This window comes from Pituophis catenifer, unplaced genomic scaffold, assembly GCF_029215685.1.
Source record: "Pituophis catenifer annectens isolate HBS135680 unplaced genomic scaffold, rPitCat1.0.hap2 SCAF_1, whole genome shotgun sequence".
Lineage (NCBI taxonomy): Eukaryota > Metazoa > Chordata > Lepidosauria > Squamata > Colubridae > Pituophis > Pituophis catenifer.
The window spans coordinates 32,533,878-32,551,644 of record NW_027256881.1 but is presented as its reverse complement, the minus strand read 5'-3'; the positions used below and the strand labels follow the sequence as shown (position 1 = coordinate 32,551,644).

Genomic DNA, 17,767 nt, shown 5'->3' with positions numbered 1-17,767 from the left:
CTTAAAACAATGCAAGGTAATGGACAGTAGAGACCATATATGATGGGAGATATGCTTTCTTCTACTATTCGCTTTAAAAAACACCTTCATAGACATCACCTGAAGCAATACATTGGAAAAATATTCCTGTTCTGTTCCATTGCATTGAATTTAACATTCCTTAAAGATCATTTCTTCCATTCCTTATTTAACATCCAGCCATAATGTCTTAAGCATTCTCCTGAATTTCTCAAAAACAGTTGTGGAAAATGTATGTTTGAAAATGCTTGTTTCATATATTCTCCATGAGTTATGATTTGCTTCATTACCTTGCCTACTGCCTGTTTAGGTTTCCCTCTATCTAATATGTGAAATTATTTTAGAAAAGAAAGCAAATTTTGATATATTTGGAATCATTTCTATAAACTTTATTATTTATGCAATATACTAGAAGTATGTGGGAAGCATTGATGAAGCTTCCTTTCTTTTCCTTTTACTTTCCTTTCCTTTCCTTTTTCTTTTTCCTTCTCCCTGCCCTATTGGATCCTTAGTGCAGACTTTGCCCCAAGATGTCAGGGTATGACCTTTCTGAGTTTATGGATTGGTGCATTCTTTTAATTTTTGTTTTAGTTTTTGCTGGCATGCTTCAACAGCATGGCTGTGTGTTACAAGGAATGAACAGTCAGTTCAAAAGAAGCTTGTGCATGAATTGCTCTAATGGTCTCGTTCTGTTTTTCTGAACTATACTAAGTTTCTTACTTGGCTTTATTTGCTGCTTACAAGGGGATCAAGGTAATTCTTTCAGTGTTGAAGTATTTTGCTAATGCTTAAAGTGAATATGTTTATCTTGCCCGAGTTTTTATTGTTTGGTTTGCTATTATTTTTGGTATACTATTATTGCACTTTTAGTAATTAACTAACATAAAAATATTACCTGTCCTATTTACAATTGAGGTTTACATTAGTTCTGGATTTTCAAAACTAGCTTCTCTATACACATTTATTATTTTTTAAAAATGTTATCTCTAGAGGCTGTAGCCATAAACTATGACATTTACCTAGCCAAGCATATGAAGGCTGCCAGATCTCAGATGCAAAAATCTGGACAACTCAAAATGTCAGCAAAGGGGTACAGGAGAATTCATAACTTGCCCAGCTTGTTGCAGTTTTGATATGGGTTATACTATTTGCAATAACCTGTTTAACTAATATACAGATAGTCTTCTATTTACAATCGTTCATTCACTGACTGAAGTAACTATGACACTAAAAAAAGTAACTTATACCTGATTTTCACACTAACTTCTGTTGCAGCATCCCCATTATCACATGATCAAAATTTGGGCACTTGGCAACTGGCAGGTATTTATGACTGTTGCACTGTCCCAAGGTCATGTGATCACCATTAGTAACCTTCTCCACCAGCTTCTGACGAGCAAAGTCAGGAAAAAATGGTGTCTTTGTTGAACTGAATATATTAAATTCACTCTGAAGTAAAAGCCTCTTGCTTCTAAGTAGCCTAGGTCAGACTTCTAATGTCTTCTGGCATCATCCAGCCACTGTTGGGGTGATATGAAGCTCATGCTCTTTAATGTTGCAGTAGCACACTGGTTGTTGGATGACTACAGAAGACATGACCTGCCATCCTTAATCAGTATTTTCATGGCTTTAATTTTAAAATAAAGTGGTAGCAGCAATGTGAAATTTAGGACTAAATCCATGGAGAAACCTGTTTTTAAGCAAAATTTGTTTCTATCTGATAAAATAGTAGGTTGTGGTCTACTTTATCAAATGCCTTACTGAAGTCCAAGTAAATTATATCCATAGCATTTCTCTGGTCCACTAATTTTGTCACATTGTAAAAGAATGAAATAAGATTTTTCTGGCACAATCTGTTTTTGAATATTTGGAATAGCTTGAACATTTATTTCAGATTCAGTGATCCTGTTATTCTATGCTAAATGTTTGACAACAACAATACGGGCACAAATGCTCATGCCACCAAGGATGTACCTTTTTAATATTCTCCAATTACTATTTAGGAATTATTCATATTTACATTTAACACTGACCACAAGCCTGCAGTGTTAGCATTCTTTTTCTCTTGTGTCCCCATGACATCATCTCATTCTCAACCCATGAGTAAAACAGGTTTAAATCATCCTTAGCAGCCCTAAATTAAAATAGTATTTTCCTAATTATGCTAACACCATCTGAAGGCATCTTACATTTCTCATTTTCTGGAGGAAAGAATCAGTTAAGGCAGGATGGGAGACCACAGTGGGGACATGCTAGGAACATATTTCATGCTGGGACATTTTCCGGCAGATTCAAGGATGGGTAGAGCAACTCAGAAACAATGAATGGCCCATGAAAGGCAATTCTTTCCATTCACAGGCGATTATCCATTATTTTGTTATGCTATTTTTCAGGCCACCAGTCAGCAGAGCTGCTCCTCAACCTGAGAAACTGCAAAAGAATAATATCAACAAAAAAAAGAAAGTGGTTGAGGTCAGGTTTAATACTTTGATATTTTAATACTCCTAATATGGGTTTATTTTTAATTCATTTATTTATTTATATCCTGCTTTATTATTTTTACAAATAATTCATTTGATGCTTATTGATCCAATCTTTACCAATTTTATAGTTTTTAAAACTTTATCAGTTTTAATGCATGTTGGTGTGTTAACAAGCTACCCAAATCTGTTAATTGGCACAGCCTGTTAATTGTGTTGCCTCGTACATGGGATTAAATTGAATCCCATATCTGGTACTTCGGATTAAATGTAGGTATATATTGTAAAAGTAAATATAGATAAATTATATAAGTATAAGTATATAAGAAGTAACCAGAATGATACAACCAAGGAATAATTTATTTTCAGAAGGGTAAATTCTGTAATAAATTAATGTAGTATTGTCATCTAAACTATCCATATTTTCTGATATTCTACTACCTGTATTGTGATATAAATATACTTCATAAGAGAATATTTGAAATTAATGCTTTAAAACTTTATATCTTTAGGTTGGATTTTTAAGTATAGCCTTTGTCTTTCTTTGTTCACTGATTCAAATTACCATGTTCACATTCTACACACACACACATTGCATCAAAACTGTTTAGAATTTAACTTTTTTTATTAAGCAATGGCTTGCTTCATCTGCAAAAATGAGTACACTTAAATGTGTCTACAACCTTCCTTCCTTCCTTCCTTCCTTCCTTCCTTCCTTCCTTCCTTCCTTCCTTCCTTCCTTCCTTCCTTTTATTTCCAGGAACTGTGTTTAGATCATGTCTTTGGATATCGTGGATTTGATTGCCGCAATAACCTTCATTACCTCAATGATGGTGCTGATATTATTTTTCATACTGCAGCAGCATGCATAGTTCAAAATCTCTCAACAGGTAATTAAAATTTAAAAAATTGACAGTTGTCTTGGTTGGAAAAACAAGCAGGTTAGGTACTAGATGCCAAGGTGTTCAAATGAAAGCACTGTGTTTATTCCTTTGGATATGTAAAGCATTTGTAAGAATAGTCTTCACTGTTTTCTTCAGCATTGTATATATTTGTAATGGAAGCAAACAGAATGGTCTGCAAGCACCAGGCATCAGTTATGGGATCAGAATAAAAATCAAGAGAGATACAGACAGTTCTCAACTTACAACCTTTCACTTAGGGACCATTCAAAGCAGTGGTGGGTTGCTACCGGTTCTCCCCAGTTCTTGCCAACCGGTAGTGGAAATTTTGAGTAGTTCGGAGAACTGGTAAATACCACCTCTGCCTGGCCCTGCCCCCAATCTATTCGCTGCCTCCCGAGTCCCAGCTGATCGGCTAGAAGGAAAAAATCAGGGCTCACTTGACAAAGAAGAGACACCGTAGACACCATAGTTTTAAATTGAGAAGCCAAGAAGCCTCCCAACTGATCGGCTAGAACCGATCCTCTTCTCGTAAACTGCTTGGTGGTGGTAGATTGGCAATTGAGGCCAAGCTGCCTGAAAGAGTTTTCCGATGCTCTCGGTGGTGGCAGAGTGGCAAAAAACTGTTTAAACTCTCGTCCCGGCACTTCAAAGGGCTACCCTACAGCTGATTGGTAAAAGGCAGTGTGGTGGTAGACAAGTGCGCTCCAAAAACAAATGGGTAGACTGGTATGGCTCTGCAAGCAGTTAAAAGCCTGGTAGACCAGTACCTCTGCTAAATCCTAAAAAATTGTTTGGTCAAAAAACTCACAGTGACTCTGAAATAATCAAACAGACAATGGCTGAAAGCCAGATCTGCTAGAGATGTTTCTCTCAGGCCAACTGAGTTGAAACTGGGCCTGAGAGGAAGGAACAAGGGGCGTGGTCAAAAAACTATGACTCCCCTTGACGTGAGTGACATTGAGCTGGCCATGCCTACCCAGTCACATGACCATCAAGCCACGCCCACAAAATAAGCCATGCTCACAGAACCAGTAGTAAAAAATTTTAGAACCCATCCCTGATTCAAAGATACAACAGCACTGAAAATGGTGTCTTACAATGAATCCTCACACTTAAGTCTGTCACAGCATCCCCACAGTCAATTGATTAAAATTGGGGGACTTGGCAATGTCCCAGCGTCATATGATAGTCATTTGCTACCTTCCCAACCAGCTTCTGACAAGCAAAGTCAATGGAGGAAACCAAATTCATTTAATGACCGTATGATTCACTTAACAATTTGGTTTAACAACGTTGGCAAAAAATAGGTCATAAAATTAGGCATAACTCACTTAATATCCGCCTTGCTTAGTAATGGAAATTCTGGTTCCAATTGTGACTGTAATTTGAGGACTATTGGTATATGTTCCTTTTCATCTGCTATCATGTTGGATGATATTATTGATCCATTGTGGTTTAGTACTGTCACATCTCAGTGACAATATCTATGAAGTCGTTGGTGGTTATTTGCCTGAAATCCTCATGAATATATAGCACAATCTCGCTTTGGAACTGAATTGTTAAGGAAATAATGGATGTATATTGGTGTCTGGCATGAACAAATAATTAGCAAAACCTCAAGCACTTTTTTTATTTTAAGAATCTAACACTGTCTTTACATTACATTTCAGCTACTTTGTATAAATGGGATTTACTATTACTACTCTTAGATAAATTGGTTTTCTGAAATAGACTGATCTGAAAATGTACTGCTTTTATAGTTTCTGTTTATTGGATATTTAAAAATGAATCCCTTTTTTATTTTGAACTGCACAGGAAGTCAAAGTTTCTACCTGGAACATACAGATGACATCCTCTGCCTAACAGTCAATCAACACCCAAAATATAAAAATATTGTGGCCACCAGCCAGATTGGTAGGTCCATAGTTAAACTAAAAGATTTTAAATAATTAAATTTTCTGTTTGCATGTTGGAATGTGAAATTGGGCAATGGAACATCTTCTTCTGCAAGAAACAAATGAAGTACAAATTTATTATAAATCAATATAAGAAAATTACATAAAGCAAAAGCATCTACATTGAAATATAGCCTTTTTCTAATATTTCAGAAAGCAATTTTGCTAAAATTGTTAACTAATTTGAGCGGTGGTAATTAATATGGGTATAAATGTTGACAATATTAAGAAGCCGGCTCTGTTTCTAAGCTATTATTCAGGAAAGGCTTTGTGATCATGTCTATCTGAAACTCTGGGTAGCTCTTAATAAGATCTCCTGTGCTAGATCTTTCTCAAATAGTTGTTCTCATTAAACTCTTACAATGTAGGAAACATTTCAGTTAAATAGGAACCCTGGTTGGCATGACCACCATTAAGAGGAGTGCCAATGTTTTCTCTTATTGCGATTAAGTAAAGTAATGGAATTGATTGCTAAGAAAAGAGGTAGTGGAAGGAACCATCTCTGTCCTTAATTCTTGAGCAGATAGAAACGGTAAACACTTCCATATGTATCACCGTTGGACGTCTTATTTGCATAATAGGATACAACATCAGAACAAACCTTGGTTTTTTTTTTCTATAACAAGCATTATATTAGACACATAATTCAACAATATTTTTGCTTGTTTTTATATCCATACTCATGTTGTTGCTAATGTTTTTTTAAAACTTCAATATTTTTTTCTGGTGCTAATGTTGAGAACTTCAGCATTAGAAACCTAAACTTATTTCAGCTATTGTTTTTCCCTGATGCTTCCATATTTGTCATTACCCTCATCATGCAGGTAATATGGCAGAATTTCCAGGTAAGGATTTTTCCTTTCTGAGTTCTTGTCAATATTGTTACCATTCTCATGCTCATTTGTTGTATCTGTGTCACTTAGAGATACAAGGTGAACATCAACAAATCAACTCTTTCTTTGTGTATTTTTCCATAAATATTTCATTTTATCTTAGAGTTTATCATTTCATGGAATCTAATAACTCTGTCTAACCTTAGGTCCCATGCTATTGTTACAGTTCTGGGGTAGCTTTGTTGTTTTGTATATATTTCTGTTTCTGGAATTTAGTGGGCCAGATTCCCAAGAGGGTGATGCATTCCAGAGAGTAAGAGGCAACTCAGTTCAGATAGTTAGTCTGAGAGAAAGAAGGTGAAGATAGCTCCTCCACAATACCCTCAAAATATATGTTTGATGTAGATAATAGGATGCTTCAGTTTGTGAGGATTTTGTCTATAAGTATGGAACAATAAAGTCTGTGGAGATTCTTAAATAAGTGTGGAACCTTCTTGGAACTACTGAAAGGACAGATAAGACTCCACCTGTCTCCTGTTTACAACACAGTCTGTTCAGCAGTTCCAAGAAGGTTCCACACCCATTTGCACTATTCAGGTGACCTTGAGGATAACAGATAAACTTCCAAGTGGCCTCAGCGACTCTCAGAGAGAGTGCTAACAATGAGATGACTGCAAGGAATATAAATACTTTAATTTGCCACCATTCAGTCAGAACTGAAGAAACTTCTTGGATGAGAAGCAAAACGTCTTCAAGGAAAAACAAAGGAAGTCCAGTTGCCTTTTGAAAAGCACCTTTGGGATATGGTACAATAAAGAAACCTACCTGTCTTTCTTGATTTTCGGGGCCTGACAGTACTGCATAATTGCCTTATTTTAAGAAGATGTACTTTTATTGGAAGAGTTATAAACTTAAATAATGTTTTCTTAATTCCCCCTGATTAAAAACGATCAGGTACTACACCGTCTATTCACATATGGGATGCAATGACTAAGCAGACACTTTCTATGCTGCGTTGCTTCCATTCTAAAGGAGTGAACTATGTTAACTTCAGTGCAACTGGCAAACTTCTGGTGTCTCTAGGAGTTGATCCAGAGCATACAATCACAGTATGGAGATGGCATGAAGGTATGTTTCCAATCTTCATTCTTATTAATTTTATATCCAAATTGCACATTAAATACATGATAGCATAATTGTTTGGTTTTCATTTGAAAAAAAAAATATTTTATTTCTGTTTTTGTACTTTCCCCTCTATCTTATTACTACCTAATATTAATTAAGGATTAAATGCATTGTATTGATATATATATATATAGCTAGATATATTTTTACTTTATTGATAGTATTTTGGATCATCAATTATCTGTGAGGAGGATGTCATAACAACAATGAGGATACAATCATGTCCCACATAATATTTAAAAAAATTATTGTAGCATAGAAGATTGAATATCAAAGAATAAAATCACTATGCACATTTTCTGAAATATCACAAAGAGATAAGAATATAAGAGTTGTGCTGGGTCATATAAAAGGCCCGTGATCCCACAATCCTACGAGTATTCTTTCCCATTTAGTTGCCCAAGAAATTTATTTATCCATGCACTTTTCAGAATAACAATATTTTTGAAACTTCTTATAACAATGTAAAGTATTTTAAAGAAAAATACTACAGTATATGCACTACGTTTGATTTAGCTAAAGGGCAAAAAAAAAAGTTTTAAATTTCTAGAATCTTCTTCATCCGCCAATGTGTGTGGTAATGACATGATGGAGAAGGGAAGGAAGACTCCAACTGAGCAGTATTTTCTAGCACTTGTCACCTGCCTATAAGAGGAGTGGAAAGCCCTTCCCACTTACGTCCCAGCAGTTGGTTTTGAAAAGATGACTCTTCTGAAGCTGGAATGAATATAGAACCACCGTAACTGGGATGGCAAGTAGCTGGGATTGGCAGGACCATTTTTAAAGTCAAATTTCCCCCGATAGCCATATGCACCGTAAGAATGAGATCCCAAGGACTACAATGATGGCAGATTGCAGTTGTGACCTACTTATGTTTGTGAAACATTAAAATGTCTTCTCTGATTTCTATAGGTGCTAAAATTGCAAGCAGAGGAGGTCACCTAGAGAGGATCTTTGTTGTAGAGTTTCGTCCAGATTCTGATACCCAGTTTGTTTCTGTTGGAGTAAAACACATGAAGTTCTGGACTCTTGCTGGAAGTGCTTTGTTGTATAAAAAAGGAGTGATAGGTTCGTTGGATGATGCCAAAATGCAAACCATGCTTTCAGTGGCATTTGGAGCAGTAAGTAGTCTTCATCCCCTTCCTTCTTGTTTTGTGTGATTTGTGCAGAAAAAACTTAAACCAGTTTCATGAGAAAGGATTTTATTTGTCAATATGTTTACTGTTGAATAAATGTAATTGAACATAAAGAGAGATAATACAATGTTTTCTTTACAGAATAATGCTAACAAAACCAGTATCCTTGGGGGGGGGAGTATTCATCCTAGGTACAGTACAAAGTCTTTATTGCTAGAATATGTCTGTTTCTATACAGAAGCTTAGATGACAATCATGCTAGTTCCGCAGAGCCATCTCTATTTTACAAACTGGATACTGAAGCAAAGAATTCATATTATGTCAAAAGGTAGTAAAACTCAATAATTCATAGCATCTACAAAGCAAATTATTGTGGTTTCTTTCAGAATAATCTCACTTTCACTGGTGCCATCAATGGAGATGTTTATGTGTGGAAAGATCACTTTCTAATTCGACTTGTGGCAAAAGCTCACACTGGCCCAGTCTTTACGATGTATACCACTCTTCGCGATGGGCTCATAGTTACTGGAGGGAAAGAGAGACCGTAAGGAATTATAACTCTTTTCTATGTGCAGTTACTTATATAACCAAGTATCCTTCAGAAGGAAGTCCAAATAAGAATAAGAAGCGTGAGGGTTTATGGCAGACTGGGGAAAAAAAACTATATGTACCATTTACTTCAGTGGTGAAATGTAAAATTCATTACTACCGATTCTGTGGGCGTGGCTTCGTGGGGGGGGGGGTAATATGACTGAGTGGGCACGGCCAACTTTTTTTTTTTTAACTTTTAAAACCATTTTTTCTACAACCTCTTCGGCTGAAGAGGTTGTCAAAAAAATGCTTTTAAAGCCTCTGACGATCCCAGCTGACTTGCTTGATCGGCAGAAGCTTTTTTTCCCTTTAAAAACATTTTTTCTATAACCTCTTCGGCCGAAGAGGTTGTAGAAAAAATGCTTTTAAAAGCCTCTAATGATCCCAGCTGAGCTGCACAATCATCAGAGGCTTTTTTTTTAACTTTTAAAAGCATTCTATTCGGCCAAAGAGGTTGTAGAAAAAATGCTTTTAAAAATTAAAAAAAAGCCTCTGATGATTGCGCGGCTCAGCTGGGCAATGGGGGGGAGGGATTTTTGCTACTGGTTCTCCGAACCACTTGCCTCCATCACTACCGGATCAGGTAATCCGGTCTGAACCGGGAGCATTTCACCCCTGCTTCACTTCCTGAGCAGTCCAAGTATGGGCTGCAAAAAACAGTAGTTGGACTGAGAAAAACAGACAAGGAATATGTTTTGGGAGTTCTGTATTGGATTCTAATTATGATCCAGCTGTCTAAAAGCCAATGCTTCTGTAGCCAAAATGGCAACCTCACATGATGCAGGTTCAACAACTTAGATAAGCAAAAGAAAAATACCCGAAATGAACATTCAGACTGACCATATAGGGGGGGAATGAAAATAAGATAGGAAGAATAGAATGAAGTGATTGGGGAAAAAATAGATATATTTATGTATATATTAAACATATAGAGATTAGAAGGATATATGAAGATATCTCATCCTCTTTTTTCACACTGAGAACTATTTTGAATGCCCGCCAGAATAGAAGTGAGAGCTTCCTTTCACAAATGGCTATGTTTAATTTTTTATATTAAAAAAAATGCTGGCATCCATCTATTTGAAACTATCATTTCCATTTCTATCTATTTACAATCAGGCATTTCCTCCATAGGTCATCTGTATTTGCTACCTCCATCTAAAAACCTAGAGTAAATTCCTTATTTACCACTTAGTACCAGACATCTAGATGTAAGGGAAACCATATGGTCAATGTATTACAGGATCATAAAAATTTGAGGAGAATGGAATATTTCTTACGTATTTCTTCTATTTTCAGAACGAAAGAAGGAGGGGCTGTAAAACTATGGGATCAAGAGATGAAGCGCTGCCGAGCCTTTCAACTTGAGACGGGACAGATTGTGGAGTGTGTGCGCTCAGTGTGTCGAGGAAAGGTACTTGAAACACACAAAATGTATTGCCTGCTCCTCTCCTTACCAGAGTCTTATGTTAATATTGAGTGTTAAATGAACCTAAAGAGATTGAACAGGTGATTTCAGTCAGGTCACTTAAAGAGAGGCTGAATAGCTACAGTGGATAGAGATAAGCAGAAATGCGAGAAAGAGACTTACAAATGTCAATCAAGCAAGTATATTTCAAACAAAATGTGAAGGTTCATCTCTGCAATTTTCGGTCCCAGTGTTGTCATATTATTATTTCAATACCAGATATACTGAAGTCTTGGTGGAATACCTGGTAATTCAGAGTGAATATTTATGCCTAGTTAGCTTCAGATGGTTGCATATAAGAAAAATAGCAAGAGAAGAACATTAATCCTACAGTATCCACATATGTTAACCATTAGCCCCAAAATGTATTCTTGTATTGTGTCCATTCTCCTGGAGCAGGGGAATTTGGTACAAGAAGTTAAGCCCATCATTTAATTAGGGTTTTTTTGTTTATTTCCCGAAATGCATATGCTATCCCAATCATAATTTCCAGGCAGCTTACAATAAAAAATTTAAAATACATAATCATATAAACTTAATGTTCCAGATATAACCATAAAGCTGACAACCTTAAAGCACAAGTACTGAAAGAATACAATATATAATAGCCCTCAGATTGCACAAGCTATTCTTTAAAATCCTAGTGGAAGAGATATAGTAATTTTATATTCTTTCCTAGAATAATAACAAGATGGTGATCGTTTTGGCCTTGTGCTAAAATGTTCCATAGAGCTGGGACAGCCCCTGAAAAAAGCCTCTCTCCTGAAAAGATCTTGTACAGTAAATCTTGTTAATCACAATAATTCTGTGCAGGGTACACAGCTTTTTCTAGTCCCACCTTTTGACTGGCATAATGAGGGCAAAATAGCACTCCAAAAATTAGCAGGCAGGACCAAGACAATTTTCTATATAGTTACATATATATGTAATTTCATTACACCTTACTATAGTTAATATTCTCCCATTCAGTGATATTAAAATTTGGCAGCAATTTTTAGAAGACTTTTAACCCTCTAGCCATTATGTTATGCATCTTTATTATATGTTTCTTTATAATAGAAACATCTATTGCAATGTAATTCCCTTTCCCTCGAGAATGCTGGAAAATATTTTTGAGGAAAAGATTTCATATCATCTTTGGGATAAACTGATACAACACCATTAGAATTATATAGGATAAATTTACCTAATGTTATGTGGTCATAGAATGAGGGATATGATTTTTAATATTTTTAAGGAAAAAAATTATGACTCAAAACATTTGTAAATTGTGTCAGAAAATCCAGTTCACAGTAATTTCTATTCCAAACTGCTGTCCTTGTACTCTTTTGCTTCTTCCTTCCTATTCTCCCCATTTTTAATTGAACAACATAAATATTGAATAAAGATACAAAGAGTCCTCTGTGTGTTGTTTTTCTAATCCCACATGCCTTTGAATTGTCTACAGGGTAAAATTTTAGTGGGGACCAAAGATGGAGAAATCCTTGAAGTTGGAGAAAAAAATGGTGCTTCTAATCTTCTAATTGATAGCCACATGGAAGGAGAAATTTGGGGCCTGGCAACTCATCCATCCAAAGATATCTTCATATCTGCTAGTAATGATGGAACTGCAAGGATCTGGGACCTTTGTGATAAAGTAAGAAGTGCTTGATCCAAAATACAGAATAAGCTTTCAATCTGTCAGAATTCTTGGCTGCTGCTACACTTAGCACATTCCCAGAAGAATTTTTTGTATGCATACTCAGAATATGTTCACTGTAATTTTGCATAGGATTTCAACTTCAGTGTCCATGATACTTCATAGGTTTTTCTATTTGTAGTGAAATTTATTAAGTGTATAAATCCAAAATAGTTCCTCAATATCTGTTATTGCAGCTAATAATGATTAGTTACATAGTATATGTAAAAATACTTCAAGCACATTATAAATAGTGTATTAAAAGCATGTAATTGAACATTATTAATATTAATGACATGTCAATTAAAAATGATTCTTCTGTCAACCATGCTTTCAATATTGAGAAAATTGGATGTGCTCTTTATGAAAATTCAATTTTGTATCCAATTTTACCTTAGAGGGGAAAGACTTTACATGTTATTCCATGAATAGGTTCTGGATAACTTACAAAATCTAAAATTAAAATTAAAATTTAATATACTGTAACAATGAAAAAGTACCATTATAAAGCACTTCATAAACCATTGAAAGTACCTTAAAACAGTAAGCAACAACTGTTTGAACCTGGGAGCAAAATGGCTTGCCTACATAGCTGCATTCTGGGCAAACTGCATTTTCAATGACTCAATCAACTTGTGTCATCAGTGCATTTGCCACATCTCTGAACTCCGGACTGAATTTATCACTAAAGCTAATAAATGTTTGAGAACTTTATGAAACCACTAGACAGGATTGGGGAGGAGTATAGAGCTAAAATCTTCTCTGCGTCTCTGAGCTAAATGTAGGGGAACTGAAACTCCTTGCATTTAGCTTCTTTCTCTCCCTCTGTGTGTGTGTGTGTGAGAGAGAGAATGCTATGAGAGATTTTTGTTGTGGCCTCTCAGCCGCAGGCCCCTTCAGCAGCCAAATCAGATGAGGAGGAGGTGTGAGTATCAGGGCCAGCATCAAGGCAATCTGAGAGCTCAGAGGGGGAAGAGGGAATGGAGCTGTCAGAGATAGACAGAGGCAGAGCCTGGGCTGTCCATCAGCCCTTAGAGGGAGAGTCAACAGCTTTCAGGTCTGGAGGTGGCTGATGAGGAAGAGGAGGAACAGCTGGGTCCAGTGCCTGACGCGCGAATGCGCAAAAGGCAAAGAAGAGAGCAGTGGAAATCTATGGGCCGGTCCTTGGGATAGAAGAACTAGAGAAGCCCCACCCTAGCTCTGGGGAAAAAAGGCAGGGGGCAGAGATGAATAGGTGTGGCAGACAACTATTCATCTCTCTGCCGGTCTGCCGTTTATAGCCTGCACTTCCTACTCCTGTCTCGAAATGATCAGAATTCTTGGAATCTGCAGCACCTTCTGAGCATGTGTGTCTGTGTCTCTGCTGCTAGAAGAAAGCAAGCACAACTTCCAGAACTTTCTTTACAAGGGTGGGAAGAGAGAGAGAGAGAGAGACTCCTGGTGTGTTGGGCCATTTCAGGGGGAAAGGGAGTGAGCGTCACTTTCCACAGGACTTAGAGACTTTGTAGCCTGCTGTGAGAGCGGCTGTTGGCGCTCCTTATTAATAAAAGGAACGTTTTATTAACTGCAAAGGGCTTGTCGTGTTTGGGAGCCGGGTCAGAACAGTTTTAATTCTAAAACAAAAGAATATAAATCATAAATAATGTGAGTCACTGTAACCTAATATCATCATTTCTATTCTGCAGAAACTTTTGAATAAAGTTAATTTGGGCCATGCTGCAAGATGTGCTGCCTACAGTCCAGATGGCGAGATGGTTGCTATTGGCATGAAGAATGGAGAGTTTATTATTTTGCTTGTCAACAGTCTTAAAGTTTGGGGCAAAAAAAGGGATAGAAAATCTGCTATCCAGGACATCAGGTACTTCAGCAGGCAAAGCAGAGAATGCTAGAAAGAGAAAAAGCAGAAGTGTGCCTATTTATTCCATTACTGCTGATGTTTTTGGCTTCATGCCATTTGATAGTGGTTTGCAGCTTAATGGCTGAAGTGATTGCACTGAGATTACATCAGCAAGAAAGATAACTCACACAGGGAACAAGATCTTTGAGTACTTCTCCCCTAGAATTCTAAGCAGTAAGCTAAACTCGTCCAATATGAGTCCAGAGACATATTGCTTGAGATGCACAGACTTATGAATCTGTCTATAAATGGAGAGAGGGAGGGAAATCTGAGGGCAATGTAAAAAGATGAAAAAAAACCATATTCTATCCTTTGCAATACCAAATCTTGGAACTTCAAAGAAATATGAGGAAAAGTACAAAGCTGTGTAGTGTCAAGAGGAGTAGGCAGGAGAGGACTGTTAAAAAAATAAAATCCACTTCAGTAGCAGAACTTCAAAATAAGCATTATTAGGGTTGAATAAATGAAAGTTTTATACAGATAATGGTATTACAATTATATTTGGATCCTTCCTATATATCCTGCCTATGGATAAAAAACATTCTACTCAGTATCATTTGTAATTCCACCAAGTTCACCCCTTGGTAGTTCCATAAGCTTATGTGAAGCTTTCTGTCCTGGCTGGACAAGCAGTGGTAGGAAAGCTTGCATTGGAGCAGAGGCAACACTACTTTTTGATTATTTCTTTTTTAGCAAAGACTATAATGGGCTTATGGTTGGAAAGACAAGATTAGACTCTGCAGTCTATGAGAGGGCAGGACTGAGAGTAACAGTAAACACAGCAAAACAATTGAATTGCCATGATTTAGTGGTGCAATCTTGGGGAGCTCCAAGAAGATGCAAAAAATTGTGTTGAAAGTTGAGCTCCGTTGGCACTGACTTCTCATGCATGACCTACTAACCAAAATGGGGCAGTAGTGTGTAGTCTTTTCTTTCCAGGCACATAGAGATGCTCTTTGACTTGTCTACTTCTAAAAATTCAGAACCATACATAATATAAATTACATGAGATGTTTTTAAAATAAACATACAACTATGGCTCATTTCATGTAATGGTTAACAGTTTCCAGGTCACCTGAAGGAGTATTTTCCTCTGTGTGTAACTAGACAGAACTTAAGATCACTGAATGAGGCCCTTCTCCAGCTTCTGCACCACATGAGATGATGTGGGCCGCTACACACTGAAGAGCATTTTCTATGCTGGTGCCCCATTTATGGAACCACTTCCTCTTACACCCATTAGCATCATCATTTTGATACCAAGTGAAACCCTTTCTATTTTCCCAGAATTTTTCATTGACTTTTAATTGTATTTTAATTCTTAGGTTTTGAATGACCACTGTGCTACTGACTAATTTATATGGTGTTTTTAATTTGTAATTTATATGATTTTATCCTATATGATTTTATCCAGGTTGTATTTTAATGAATTGTAAACTGCTCAAGCTTTGGCTGTTGGGCAGTCTAATTTTTTTTTATATCACTATCATCTCAAAAATCTCTAGAACCTTCTTTTTGTTTTGTTTTTTCTAGAATCAGCCCGGATAATCAGTTTTTAGCAGTGGGTTCACAAGAACATACTGTAGACTTCTATGATCTCACACAAGGCACAACTTTGAATCGAATCGGCTATTGCAAAGACATCCCAAGTTTTGTCATTCAAATGGATTTTTCAGCAGATGGCAGATACATTCAGGTAAAGTTTTTACTTTCAGTTAATAAACAGCCTTCCTGATTCAGATAAGAATTCATGCCTCAGGTCAAGAAGAGCAGGACATCTTTAAGACATTTTAAATTTCATAGACCCTTCCTATTCCTCTTGTTTATGATACCGATATTCCAGAATAGTAAGCATCAGGAAGAACTGACAGAGACAGAAATAAACTTAAAATTTAGGTATAAAGAGCCACAGCTACTATGTTTAGATTGACTTTTAAATTGATCAGAAGGTCAGATTTTTAAAATGTCAAATGAGACAAATTTACAGGCTCTGATTTGCTGGAAGTATGAGAAGTAGTTTCATAAATCAACCATTCACATTCCAAAGTTTGCCATGACTATTTATGAATACTCACACTGTTCAGTTAAATATTTCAGCATTTTATATAATAAAATAAGCAAGGAGAACCCAAAATTGTCATCACTCCTGGGATGATTTTGGAAGAACTATATATTTTATCACTGTCCATATAATCATTTTGATTCATTTCCTTCCTTAGGTATCAACTGGTGCCTACAAACGTCAAGTCCATGAGGTGCCACTAGGAAAGCAAGTGACAGATACAGCATTTATTGGAAAGATCACCTGGGCTACCTGGACAAGGTGATGTAGCACAAAACGCTAAGCAAAGAGCATAAACCTACACCATCAGATCAGAATAGGGAGAGGCTACTTAGGCCATTGAGTCTGATCATCTGCTTCAGGTTGGAATCCAAATGAATCAATTCCTGACAGATGGTTGTCTGTCTTCCTCTAGAGCACATCCCTTAAAGGGGAGACTGCTACCTCTTCAGAGATGAAAAAAAGTCAGAAGTCTATGAGAAGAATGCAGATTAATGAGCAGATAGTGAGAGACTAATCCACTTAGAATAGTGGCCCTTAGAAAATGGCTCTTTTTTGAATTTTAACATTCCACTTCATTCTTTCAACAGCATTCGAAGTATGTTATACTTTTTAATATATTCTATACTCCCAAAGACATTTTACTGCCACGTCTTCACTAATTAGTTGATTTTTCTCCTTTGGAGCAGCATCCTTGGGGATGAAGTCATTGGTATTTGGCCCCGAAACGCAGATAAGGCAGATGTCAACTGTGCTTGTGTGACCCATGATGGCTTGAACATTGTCTCTGGAGATGACTTTGGGCTAGTCAAACTCTTTGATTTTCCATGTACTGAAAAATTTGTAAGTGAGCTTGTTTTGCCTTTTTGGTATATGTTTGTCAGCGTTCCTTACCTTGATAAATGTTTGGTTGATCGGTAGCTGAGATCAGCCTGTATCTTCTGGTGGCAAGGAGATATGGTTGGCTGTTTGTGAGTGAAGCAACATTGTGTTCAGTGACAGAAAGTGTTTCTTTTCTTGACAGGCCAAACATAAACGTTACTTTGGTCATTCTGCACATGTCACCAACATACGTTTTTCTCATGACGACATGTATGTTATCAGCACAGGAGGAGATGACTGTAGGTAAGGTTTTGCATTGTGTAACATTTAGTTGGTTAAATGGTGTGGTTGCTGATTTTGAGTTCAAATGGAAGAAAGCCAAACTCATTTTATTAAGCTGCAATAGATGCTTAAAGTTCAGTTAAGGAATTCTGTTTGGTGCAGGCACACACATTTGACACTATCATATTATGGTCTTTGCAAATAACATCTCTGTATGGCAATGGTGGGAAATTAATTCTTATTAGTTGACATTTCTTGTTTTAAATGTGGTGGAATATGGGGGTGGATGGGTGGAGAACAAGCTTGCAGTACAATTTTAGCCACATCTGTTGTTTATTTGTAATAACATGTTATTTTTTCTTCTTCAGTGTATTTGTATGGCGATGTCTTTAAAGGTCACAACTCTCCAGGATCATTCTTGCCACCACTGCCATTTGAGTGCCAAACAGTAAATG

At 36.6% G+C, this 17,767-nt stretch overlaps 1 protein-coding gene across 1 annotated transcript in view; it reads left to right on the top strand.

Annotated features, from left to right (window-relative positions):
- EML6 (EMAP like 6) overlaps nt 1–17,767 on the top strand; it is a 106,416-nt gene extending 88,649 nt beyond the window's left edge. Inside the window, exons 28-41 of the mRNA XM_070947590.1 lie at nt 2,412–2,490; nt 3,259–3,388; nt 5,219–5,317; nt 7,146–7,319; nt 8,289–8,497; nt 8,899–9,056; nt 10,403–10,517; nt 12,019–12,207; nt 13,935–14,107; nt 15,680–15,842; nt 16,366–16,469; nt 16,898–17,051; nt 17,233–17,333; nt 17,681–17,767. Coding sequence (XP_070803691.1) covers nt 2,412–2,490; nt 3,259–3,388; nt 5,219–5,317; nt 7,146–7,319; nt 8,289–8,497; nt 8,899–9,056; nt 10,403–10,517; nt 12,019–12,207; nt 13,935–14,107; nt 15,680–15,842; nt 16,366–16,469; nt 16,898–17,051; nt 17,233–17,333; nt 17,681–17,705 — 1,873 coding nt within the window. The 3' untranslated portion in view covers nt 17,706–17,767. The remainder of the gene's footprint in view (nt 1–2,411; nt 2,491–3,258; nt 3,389–5,218; nt 5,318–7,145; nt 7,320–8,288; nt 8,498–8,898; nt 9,057–10,402; nt 10,518–12,018; nt 12,208–13,934; nt 14,108–15,679; nt 15,843–16,365; nt 16,470–16,897; nt 17,052–17,232; nt 17,334–17,680) is intronic.